General features: G+C 25.3%; 1 protein-coding gene and 2 long non-coding RNA genes across 6 annotated transcripts; 1 reads left to right on the forward strand and 2 right to left on the reverse strand.

Annotated features, from left to right (window-relative positions):
• The first annotated feature begins 493 nt into the window (after window positions 1–493).
• On the forward strand, window positions 494–1,996 carry LOC126900576 (uncharacterized). The gene is made up of 2 exons (XR_007702884.1): window positions 494–1,179; window positions 1,393–1,996. It is a non-coding gene; the product is annotated as an uncharacterized LOC126900576 (long non-coding RNA).
• Window positions 1,871–2,750, reverse strand: LOC126900575 (uncharacterized). Its single transcript, XR_007702883.1, has 3 exons — window positions 2,574–2,750; window positions 2,028–2,505; window positions 1,871–1,964 (listed from the first exon to the last, which is right to left on the reverse strand). It is a non-coding gene; the product is annotated as an uncharacterized LOC126900575 (long non-coding RNA).
• A 3,662-nt stretch (window positions 2,751–6,412) lies between these two features.
• Window positions 6,413–12,439, reverse strand: LOC126900517 (probable deoxyhypusine synthase). Of its 4 annotated transcripts, none has more exons than XM_050676290.1 (8): window positions 12,299–12,439; window positions 10,935–11,067; window positions 10,748–10,857; window positions 8,589–8,954; window positions 7,787–7,979; window positions 7,613–7,716; window positions 6,867–6,992; window positions 6,413–6,655 (listed from the first exon to the last, which is right to left on the reverse strand). In XM_050676290.1, exons 2-8 carry the CDS (start codon window positions 11,047–11,049, stop codon window positions 6,578–6,580), a joined length of 1,092 nt encoding a protein of 363 aa, XP_050532247.1. In that variant the 5' UTR covers window positions 11,050–11,067; window positions 12,299–12,439; the 3' UTR covers window positions 6,413–6,577. The 4 variants fall into 4 exon arrangements, with proteins under 4 accessions (XP_050532247.1, XP_050532249.1, XP_050532248.1 ...); XM_050676292.1 differs by having other exon boundaries at window positions 10,935–11,057; window positions 12,299–12,429; XM_050676291.1 differs by lacking the exon at window positions 12,299–12,439 and adding an exon at window positions 11,127–11,306 and having other exon boundaries at window positions 10,935–11,057.
• Between the last annotated feature and the right edge of the window lie 5 nt (window positions 12,440–12,444).

A 12,444-nucleotide genomic window follows, 5' to 3' on the forward strand; every position in this document is an offset into this window, starting at 1 on the left:
AATATAACAATAATAATAACAAGAAACAAAATAAATCACAAAAAAAGTTTTTAGAACATTTACATTTTTATATTAAGCATTTATACATTATACATTTTAGACTTATAATTTGTATGTATAAAAATATATACAAGTTATAAATCTAACAAAATAAAACAAAACGTTAACATTATACATTGCATAATGTTTGATGATTATAGGTTATGATGTTATCATTGATATTTGATAAGCGATCGAATCGGTTTAGTGTGATCCATACGGGAAAAAATTAGGTATTTGGGGGATCCGGATCACTACGATTCGGCGATCTGGATCATTTCCTTCACTACTTTGACCCGTCCAATGCGATCCGTTCGTTCGGGAACGACTAATCTCTAATATGAGGTATAATCAATTATTAAAGTATAAGACTATTATGTTGTTAATCAATATGTTAAATAACATACTGTTTTTTTTTTTAATTATATAAGTATATTACAAAATTAAAAATATCTTCAAACAATATTTATTTTAAAAAATATTTTCAATCTCTTAATTTCTGAGTAACAAGTAGTATTTCATTTAAAATAAAAATTCAACAATATTTTACATAAACCCTGTAAAAAACATAAATATAATATGTAAAAACCATTAATATTAATTTAATACTCCGACCACAAGAAATAATTTTCTTTTGTTAAAATAATTTTACCACTAAAATGTTACCAAAATGTAGAAAAGAATATAATTGGCAAAACATTGCAGATTACCTACGTTAGTATAAATGTATGAAGTTATTTCAACGATAATTGTGTACCATTGGGGTAAATACTACATAGATATTTTATAATTAACGCCTGCGTGTATAACTATTATACAGTGTTGAGAAGGAACTGGTTCCAAAAGGAACGGATTCCTGGAACGAGTTCTTTTTGAAGGAACGATGCTAGGAACTGCTTCCTTTTAAAATAAAGGAACGAGGAAAATGAACAAATTCCATTTTTTAAGGAACGTGAACGGAAATTACAGTTCCTAAAATTTTTTATAAACATGTTTTAGTGTAGTTTTCTTCGTATCTAGACATTAAAATATTATGGTATTTTTAGTTGACTTTTGACAATGGAAGTCCCCTATATACCCAGCCGAGATCGTAGGCTGTTTAAATGAATCAATTGATTATAGATAGAGTTATTATCACATGTAGGTATACAGTAAATATTTAATATATGTGTACATATATTAAATAATGCACCGAATATTATCGTCGTTTCTTGTTAACTAATTTATGTTAAAGTTTTGGGTTTTCTGATTTATTATTTCTAACTTATATGTAGACAATAGACATTGGTCGCGTTGACACAAGTCGTTAGCATTTACTACCTGCTTATAAATATAATTTTCGAATACTTTTAGATAAGGAATACTACAAATTTGTTTTGTATTCGACTGCTGATGAAAATCATTGATGACCGTTATCATGATCTCATTGCCACAATTTTTTAAATAACTTATAAAAGGAACGAAGAGTGGAACGAGTTCTTATTTTGGAGGAACTGGATCTGGAACAAGTTCCTTCTTAATATAAAGAATTAGGATCTGGAACGAGTTCATATTTTAGAAAATGAACGGGGAACGGAACGAGTTCCATTTAAAAAGGAACTTTCCCAACATTGCTATTATAGCATCGTTTGAATGCTTAAAGAATGGGTTCCGAACTCCTGCAGTGGTTCCTTAAAACTTAACAACAAAATAGAAAATAATAATGAATAATCATAAGAGTCCATCTGAATTATCATCATGACCTTTAAGGGGGATTTTTAATGTTTTTTTACATCTACAACTGGGTATTTTATGTACGATGGGCGATTGAGAGTTATTATAATGTAATGACACATCTTCATCAAATCGTATAGTATGACGACGCATATTCACATCGGTTGAATGGTTATGTCTTTTAGTAGATTCTAGTAACTGTGATGTCGTCTCTGTGAATTTAAATATTATTTTTATATTTTTATTCTCGTAATAAAAAGAAAAAACATATTTACTAGATTTACTATCCTTTAGGTTTTTATTTCCTGAAATCCTAATAGGTATTTTTGAAACCTGTCGTGGTCTGTTTACTTGTCTAGACAATTTAGGTGAGACGTGTGATGATGAAGAGGCTGGCATTTCAGCAGCTTTAAAACAAATATGACCAGGAGCACCAATATCCAATGAAAATTTTTCATTATTTTTGGTGACACGAGGGGTACAACTTGCAATAATGTGCAGCGTTCGGAATAAAGTCGGTCTAGCTTATCTGTTATTACCTTAAATATTGCAGAGAACAGTCTCTTCGTTAAAGTGGCCATGTTCAACACACGGTTTTATCAGGTTTGAAATCGTTGTTAATGGTGATAGTTGAACGGTGTTTTCACCATCAGGTCGTCTCATTAAATGTGTCGGCCTATTTTCTTTTTTGTCATTCTGTGATCTCTTGGAGCTGGAACGCAGAGTCAGTCTAGTCTCTTTCTCACGCCTAGCCTAGTTACCCGTTGTAAGGCATTGTGCTTATTAATTTTTATATTTGAACAAGTCATAAAATTACTTACACGTGATTCAAAAAAGTCAACTAGATGTTTGACGTGCCCTGCGTGGATTTGTCAAATCCATGTCAGTAAGAGTTGTTAAAAGAATACTAAAAAAAATTGTTCGAAATCTTAATCACACAATGTATTGTATGTAATGTACAAAACTGTAATTATACAATAAATTACAGTAAGATACTATAATAATAATAATATACAAAAATTATTATTTTAAGCCAATATTTGATAGACATAAAAATTATATTATCGAGAGAAAATCACACATTAAATTTTAGCATTTGAAGTTTACTTAGAAGTAATAAATTAATAGTGATTTATTATTTTGAGTAAATATTTATAATATCTTTTTATCACTATGCTTTTACATAATAATTATGAATAATTTATAATTATTATAAAAATAAATATTTATTTTAGGCAGTTTTTAGGTTTTTATTTTATTCTATATTAACCATAAAATGTTGATAAAAGGCGTTAAGTTTCAATTTTTCAATTCTACCTACGTATTTTATTAAACGATAGTTATACTAACACAAATTATGTGGTCTTAAAAATATAAAAAAAGTCATGTGTACAGGTCTACCCAACGCTTATAGTGTTAACGGTGTAGGGACATCACCACTTAACTCTAGGTTGGACTCGTGTATGAGGGAGGAAAAATGGATAAATACAAAGTAAGAATAGGTACTTAGAATGTTGGAACATTAACTGGTAGAAGTAGAGAATTAGTAGAAGTATTTAAATGGAAAAAAGTTAACATTTGTTGTGTTCAGGAAACTAAGTGGAAAGGAGAGAAAATGAGGAAATGAAAAGTAAAGTAGAAGAAGTAGCTAGGAAAAGTGACAGGATTGTAGTCGTGAAATTGATATTCGAAGAAAGTTAATTTTTTGTGAAAAAGTTGTCATCTTAAATCCCCCTTGTGGACAGGTAAAGGGTCAGATTTATAAAAAAAATGTACCAAATGAAAGGTAGACATCATGCATCTACAAAAAAAAAATTATATTGATTTGGTTATTTATAAAAAAGTTATGACAGTTTTAAGTAAAAAAAATTGAAAAAATGTCGAAAATTAGCGATTTTTAAATATGTAATTTCTTTTAGAGATTTCCCCCATTTAAGGGGAACGATGGAAGTTTTTTCAATTTTTGAGGGTAATGTCTTTGACTAGATACAATTTGTGATCTTTTGACGTTTCGTCGAAAAAAATCGGTTTGGCGAGAGCTGAGATAAAATTACTTTCTCAGCTTCGCATGGAAGCTAAAAAATAGTAATTTTAACGAAATTTTGAGTTTTTATTATAAAAAAATTAATTTTTCTGTTAACAATAATTATAGTTGATGTATAACAAGATTAAAATCGTGTTATTTTGACGTAATGGTCATTTAAACTGGTCAAGTGAGAACTGAGCAAAATGAATGACAGATACAAAAAATACCCTATAGAAAAATATTTTAATATGAAGAAGACATTTTTTCTAACTAGGGGAGACTACAGTATTGGGGTCCTAAATAATTATTAAAGTTATTCAATATGAATTAGATAATAATTAGTGATGGGAAATATCGAATAGTAACTATCGAACTATTCGATAGTTGTCCACTATTCGAACTATTCGTTAGTCATTTAAAAACTATTCGAATAGTTTTTAAAACTAAAAATAAATAAAATGGTACTTTTTACTATTATTAATTGTATAATAATTTATTTTAAGTATTCGCTAATTATCTTCTTATTATAATTGAGTGTACTTAATAAAAATTTTAGATAGAACTAATCGAATATTTTTTAAAACCATTCGCTAGCCCATTTGAATATTTTTTAAAACTATTCGATAGTTTATTCGAATATTTTTAAACACTATTCGATAGTTTATGCTAAAAACACACTATTTGGTTGTATAAAAACATTTCGAATAGTTATTCGATAGTTTAAAATATTCGAAAATGCCCATCACTAATAATAATCAATTGAACTTTTTATTTCTACCACAAAAAAAAAAAAGAGGAAAAAATATTGTTCGACGTTCGTCTCCCGAGCGTTTTAAGCTGTAATATTGAATATATTACAGCTTTGTGTTGTATACGGAGCTAGTGTACATTAGAAGAAATTCTATCTAAAGAGACCAATTTAAGCTACTTCAAAAATTCAAAGCAGATTTTCTTAACCATGAGGAAGCAAAATATTGCATGTTTTTTAATTACGGTAGTCATTTTTACATAGAAGATAGGCCGTCGGGACAATTTTTTTTTTACCTTAGAGTACATATTATAGACTTTAATATAACATATGTTTAAAGGACGCAGTATTTTCGAACATTTTTAAAAAAGAAATTAAAAAATGTCGAAAGTTAGCAATTTATAAATTTGTAATTTTTTTGGAGATTTTCCCCATTTACGGGTAACAAGGGAAATTTTTTCAATTTTTGAGGGTAATGTCTTCGATTAGATACGATTTGTGATCTTTTGACGTATCGTTAAAAGAAATCGGTTCGGTGAGAGCTGAGAAAAAGTGGTAACAGACATATACAAAAAAACACATCATAGTAAAACCATTACTTTCTCAGCTTCGAATCAAAGCTGAAATAAAACAAAATTTCGCTTGTTAAGTAAAATGGAAGAATAACTAGTTTTACTATGATCATACTCGGATGCAACAAATTCGATTGAGACATTTCTGTGAAGAACATCATTGAAAGCATTCATTTGGAGATACAAATGTAATAATCAAATGTCAATGGTATTCTAATTATATGGCAAAAAACTAGTTATGGAGATATTAGATCATAAAGTTGTCTTCTTTATTCTAGAAATAATTAAACTAAAATTAGAAATATTAATAATTATTATAGAAATGTAAAAACTCAATTTACGGTTTTCATCAAAATGTAAGATCTTCGTACCAAAGTAAATATTTTAAAATGCAACATTAATTTAATTAATGATGATTTCGGGGCTAAATTGTCCCCGAAATCATAAAAATGCAAATCATTGCCTATATAGGGGTTTCTTTTACAATAAATGAATACAAAAAAAGTTAATTTTTTACACCAAAATAAAATTCTTTGATTAAATTCGGAAGCAGTTTACATGTAATGTTCAGTAAGTAAGAAAACGCGTTTCTATTGTTCTCATTGTTTGTAATAATTTTTTCGTTTCCTTACATACTGAACACTCTGTATAAATTATAAGGTGTCAGAATTTTTTTTTAACATATAATTTAACAAACTTAAATTTAACATACGTTTGAAGATCTGAGTTATTCCGATATATTTTTAAAAGTAAAAATATTGATTTTTCATACGAAAGTTGCTATTTTGAATTCCTTTCTGTGGGAAGGTAAATGGTGAGGTCTATATAAAAAAGTTACTTAATGAAAAGGAAAAACTTAAGGTATTTAAAAAACAATTTGTCACCCATTTTTTAAAAGTTGAAATTTAAAGATTAAAAATTATATTTTTTTGGGCGATTTATACTATTTAAGAGGAATGAGGAAAGTTTTTGTTAACTTTTGTATGTAATGACTTCAACTAAAATATGTGATATTTTACATACTGATGAAAAAAATTGGTCCAGTGAGACCTGAGAAAAATTAGTAACAGACAATAGAAAAAAATAAAAATAAACATATTATGGTTAAATTATCATATGTTTCATGCCAAAGTTAAATTTAAAGGTTAATAATTGTTTTTTACATAGATTTAATTCCTTTGAGTTATAACTTCCCAGTTTGTTTCTGCTTAAGACTCCTTTGATTAGTTATAGTTTTCAGGAAGAAATATGATATTAGTAGGTAAGATAAAAAAAGCTATATAGTTAATATCGATAAACTAAGTACTAAAAATATAAACAGTCAAAATTTACTAAATTTACTAATGACTATTAAAAGATAAAAACATACTCCATGTTTTAATGTCATGAAAAATTTGTTTAACATTTATCAAGCAATTCTTAATTTTATACCAGGATTTTCAAAACAATACAAGAAAAATAACAAATAAATTAAGTTTTTTATTTTTTATTATGGTACTTTTTTGCAAATGTTTCTCCAACCAAAAGAGGTAAAATAAGTGTTGCATCTCCATAAACCTAAAAATTTATATAAAAATGTGTTAGAAATTTTATACAATAACTGAAATGAAAAAAAAAAAAAAAAAAAAAATGGAACTTGTTGTATTGTTTAAATAAATTATGTATAAATAATTAGCTTTCAGCCAAGATTTTCCTTTTTTAATTTATGTCTATATGTACAAATGCAATTTTTACTGGATTTTATTTAATATTTTTAAGAGAACATTACTTTAACAGGTTTTGCTTCAGGTGTTATTTTTCCCCATGATACAGCTTCATCAGGTCTAGCTCCAGAGTCACTACCATCATATTCAGAAGCTGTGTTTAAATAAACTGCATAATCAGCACCGTTTCTCTATAATATATAAATAATTACTATATAAATTTTAGCCAATTAACATTTAAAACATTGAATAGGATATTTAATAAGAGTCTATGTAAAAAAAAGTGATTCATAATAATACTTTTATTATTATGAACCACTGTTGCAAGTTTTGTAGAAGATGTTGTTCAAAAGCCTATAGTTCAGTATCGTAAGCATTTGGTATACTGCAATTTGTACATATGTATGTACCAAATAATAGAGAATAGAATGCTTAGTTTTTTTTAAAAAGGTCCTATCAAAAGATATGCTTCTACTGTTGATTTAACTACAATTAGGTATTTTTATGTTGATTCCTTATAAATGTAGGAAATAAATAATAGAGCTGAGTACCAAATCTAGATCACAATATTAATCAAGAATGTAATATCGAACCAAATATACAAAAATCTTGTCTCATTTAAATTTTTTTATAAAAGAATACACGTTTTTTTTTAATTTTTGGATGAGCAAATTTTTATTACAAGTGCTAAGCCCTGTAGGCCCTTTTTATTTGGTACTTGATTTAAACTCACATTTATGTATGAATATAAATAAATGTACATCAAAACATATTTACTAATTACAGTTTTGATGGTAACAAATATGCATACCATTAAATTAGCATTACAAATGTGGTGTTTTATCACTCCGCCGCCTACAATAATTACTCCTGTATTTGCTGCTTTTACTGCCATTGTATTTAGAAGCCTTAAATCTTCGTTAATTAAAATATAATTAATAAACACACTTCATGAATTAGATTACTGAAATTTATGAATTCTTACCTTTGAGTATATCAACAATAAGACCTGGATTACGATATGAATGAAAATACATCATGTCACCTAAACTACCATCAGTTAAGGCTGGACAAAATATAGGTATTTTATTTCGAGCTGCCCAATAACATATGGAATCTTCATTGTTAATTTCTAAACCTAATCTTTCTACAATTTGAGAAGGAGTCCATGCTATTTTCTAAAAAAAAATTATTATTTTTAAACAGTAAACTAAAAAAAACACTTAATTCAATTAAAATTAAGATTTTATAAGACATATTTTGATGCATTATATGCTTTAAACTATCAAATATGTAGTCGGGATTATATTTAGAGATGCAAATAACAAAAATTTAACACTTATGACTTTTGGTATTATTTATATAAAGTACTATAATTTGTGTATGATTTCTTGCATAATTCTGTTAAAGTATTTTTATTTGTATATATAAACAAAACTTTCTTGCCTAAAAAAAACTCTCATAAATTTAATTCTTAAAAAAAAAAAATTAGTTGCAAATATAATTACTATTGAATATTATTGTAGAATAAAAGACAATAAGCAGTAAAAGCATTTATTGTTTCTAAAGAGAAAAAACAAAAATAATTTTTAGAAATATTGGTGTCCTACACTTAAAGTAACAAATACAACTAGAAAACTTTTTTACAAAGTAAATGACTTAATGGGCTCATAGCTAATTATAGTGAAATTTAAAAATAATATAATAAATAACAGCTATTACTATTGAAAAATATTTTCACTCACAATATTAAAATAAATTAATTATAATAACAGAATGAAACTTACTTGTTCTTCTAACATTTTATCTAATATAGGCATAACCCAATTTTCAAATTTACAATAGTTATTGTTTGGAACAAGTAAATTTCCAATTCTGTTAATACCCTTTTCTCGAAGATCACTGCCTTTTAGTTGAAAATCACCAATGAATGTTGGTGCTAAACATTTGATGATATCTTCTTCGACACCTCCAGCAGTTGTAACAATGCAATCAACCATTTTGTGTTGAACAACAAATCTTATTGAGTCTCTGTTACCACATGATACCATATTAGATGTATATCCAAGAAATATAGTACAATTAGAACGGCGTTTAATAAATTCATTTTGTTCATGAATATCTTTTTGAAATGGTTTTTCTCTTTCTTCTAACTAAAAAACAAGGGTTACTTACTATTCAATGAATTAAATGTAAAATAAAATTCATATTTCTAAAAATATGAATTTTTTATGTAATAAATTTTAAACTGATTTTAGTATTTAAAATGTTATTATTTAACAGTTAAAAGCATAAATTACTTGATCACCGTTCTAAATTCTAAGTGAAAATAATTATTTTATTTAATAATGACATTATTAAAGCTAATAATTAATGTCATTGTATTAATAGTTAATACAGGTGGGCTAGAAAACTTAATTGGTTATGTAATAGAAGTCTTAATTGAAAAGTAGCCAAAAAAGACCTTTATAACTTTTATTTTTTATATAAACCCATTTAAAAAATTCTCTGAATATCATAGTTGCGTTATATTATAAATTGTAAAGTAACAACTTAAAAATGTGTTATTTTTAAAAATGATAATATTGAATTAGATACCAATTGTTATAATAAATATAATGAAGTTTTCAAAAATGGCACTTTTTAAGAATTCTAATAATGAATTTGAAATATTTCTTTTAAAAATTGTCTGAAAATAATTTTTTGTAATTTCTTTCTTTTTTTAATTATTAAAATTAAGGTAAAAAACTCAAATTAACCCTAGAGTGTAAAACTCAATTAGACTGCTGTTCTTTATATAAACATTTTAATATTTAAAATTTTTATTTAAAATATTATATTTTTTCTTATAAGACCAAAATAAACTTACTATTTTATATATTTATTATTTTATTGAGGTTAGTGTAATGATATGGTACCAAGAGATATTTTAACAAGGATAATTGTTTAAGAAACAAATATGTAGGTATAACTTAATTCTAATCATTTGAGAGATGAAAACTTAATGTGTTTGAAAAGTTTTTTGAAAACATAATAAAAAAGTGCAAAACTTATATCATGAGTAAAATTAAACCTGATATTGTTGGCGTTGCATAGGTGGGCGTTACTATCTTAACAATAATTTGAATGTATAACGAAAATGAAATTATTAATTTAAGTAACTATTTTTTTTTTATTTTAAAAACAAACAAATTTAATAAAAATCAGTGACTACATCATACAAGCGAATTAAAGAAAATTATTGAAAAATAATAGCTAAATAGAACAAAAATCAAGCACAACAGTAGATAAATCAGTACATAAATCTAAAAAAAAAATGATTTTTAGGTTCACCTGAATTTAACAATGGATGAAATAAAAAATTTATTCTAAATAGTAATTATAAAATTTCCTGGTTGCATATTAATCTTAAGAATACCATTTTTTCTATTTACTGATGTCAATTTCAAACTTACAAATTGAGCGTTAAAAGTTATGGTAATAAATTCATTTTTTTTTTTTTATTATAAACTTTTACTTTAAAAGACAAAAAAAAGTAGGTTAAAAATTATTACTTTTAACATATAAAAAATCAATAATAATTTGAAAACAATTAATTATAAAAATTATATAAGATATAAGTAAAAGAATTAGTAATCTGGATATAATTAAGGAAATATAAGTTAATGTAGCTTTTGTAATTATCCACCAATTTCTTAGAATTAAACACTATCTACTGATTTGCATCGAAGCGTTTCTTATGATAGTGATTTTAATCACTGTCAGATTAAATCTATACTGGACCCAACTATGCCACGTCCCCACTGTGCCACAATCTCACTGTGCTGGGTTTTTTTTTTATATATTCTTAATCAGAATGAAAAACTAAATTGATTATAAAAGTTTCGAAAAATCTGATGGGGTGGTAAAATACATTAATGCTTTAAATATTAAACAAGATTCGAACCATTTTATTTATTTGCTCCACAGCAAGACCAAAATTTGTAGCTTGAAATCCAGAGTAACGATAAGTAGATAAAAGACTTTCATAATTTATTCCATTATTCCAATCATAACCTAGTAAAAAATGATAATTGATATCAAATTTCTAAAGTTAGTGTATTTTTTTAAATATTTGTACAAGTATTTAATACCTCGAACAACAGGGGCTTCAAGTTTAGTACTTTTTTTGAAGACTGCATCCGAGGCTTTTTCTGGTTCATTTTCATCAATACTGTTTGAAGTATTAGCTATGGATAAGTTACTCATTTTTACTGCTATAATTAACTGATTATTTAAAATAAATTTTCAGATAATGTCAATTTAAAAATAATAATTGTACTCACAAAAAAAAATTAACTCAAAGTGGACGCATTAATCGCGCCATACGTTTTTAAACATAAGATAACCAATAATTTGATAAGACTGTTATAACACGTGGGGTGTTTTTTTAGTATACATGAGTATCTTGTGAAAATTTACTCCTTCATTAAAATTTCATATAAGTTGCTTGCGTAATATTCATTAAAATATATAAAATAATTATTTAACATTGATTAAATAGATTTTCTTACTGAACAGTATAGGTCAATTACAATATTTTTTTTAAATACCACAAAAGTTAATGCCGATCTTACTATTTAATTGTAAAGGTTTTTATTATAATTAATACAACTAACTATTTATTTCATACAATACATATAATAAATATATTATTCTATTTTTCTAGAATGCCAATCACTAGTTTTTTAAACGATAACAATTTAAATATAAATTTTAGTATTAATAATAGTATAAATAATTAAAGACATGAGTATTATAAAATTAAAAATCTAACTATCGTTACATTTTAACATTACAAACAATATTTAAGTTATAATTATTTATTACATATGGATGTTTAATATAACATTTTTCATATTATAACTTTTTGGAATTTTTTATAATTCGTGAAAATTGATCAGTTTTACGACTATTATACTGATATAATTTTCATTTGCGCAAGAAGTTTTGTTATTAATTTAATTAAATATTTTTGTTTTATCACTTACATATATATAAAATTAAAAATATTTTGTTTTTTTTTTCTTTTGAAAACTAGCAAAAAGTGACTAGTACCTTTTTTCATAAAACATATTTATATATGACTCTATAATATATATATATATAATATAATAAGACCAGGCAAGGATTAGTAAATAACTTTGATATAGCATAAAATAGGCTTAAGTAGCCACTTCCTAATGTATATTTTAAACTTTAAATAATTCGAATAAATTGGAGATCTTTACTTTTAAAAAAAGTCAACTAATTATCCAATTATGTTTTCCAGTTAATACAAATAATTTATAATTAAATTTGGATAAAGCCAACTTATGCCAATTTTACATTAGGTGTAATTATTTAACGTGAAAATAAAATAATTATTTTATACATAATTATAATTATAATACTACAATTATTGTAGTATTATGTATACATGTCTAATGAAGAATGTAAAACTGTTACAATGACGAACCTTTATTTGTATTAATATAATGACCCCATCATTATTTATTGGTACTAAGAATTAAATTTTTATCTAAATTCGTATAAATCAATTAATTACTCTGTCAGATAAGGCCACTACTCTTACATTTACTCTATAAGAATAATAAACAAGTT

Source organism: Daktulosphaira vitifoliae, unplaced genomic scaffold (genome assembly GCF_025091365.1).
Source record: "Daktulosphaira vitifoliae isolate Bord-2020 unplaced genomic scaffold, ASM2509136v1 Scaffold_3, whole genome shotgun sequence".
Classification (NCBI taxonomy): domain Eukaryota; kingdom Metazoa; phylum Arthropoda; class Insecta; order Hemiptera; family Phylloxeridae; genus Daktulosphaira; species Daktulosphaira vitifoliae.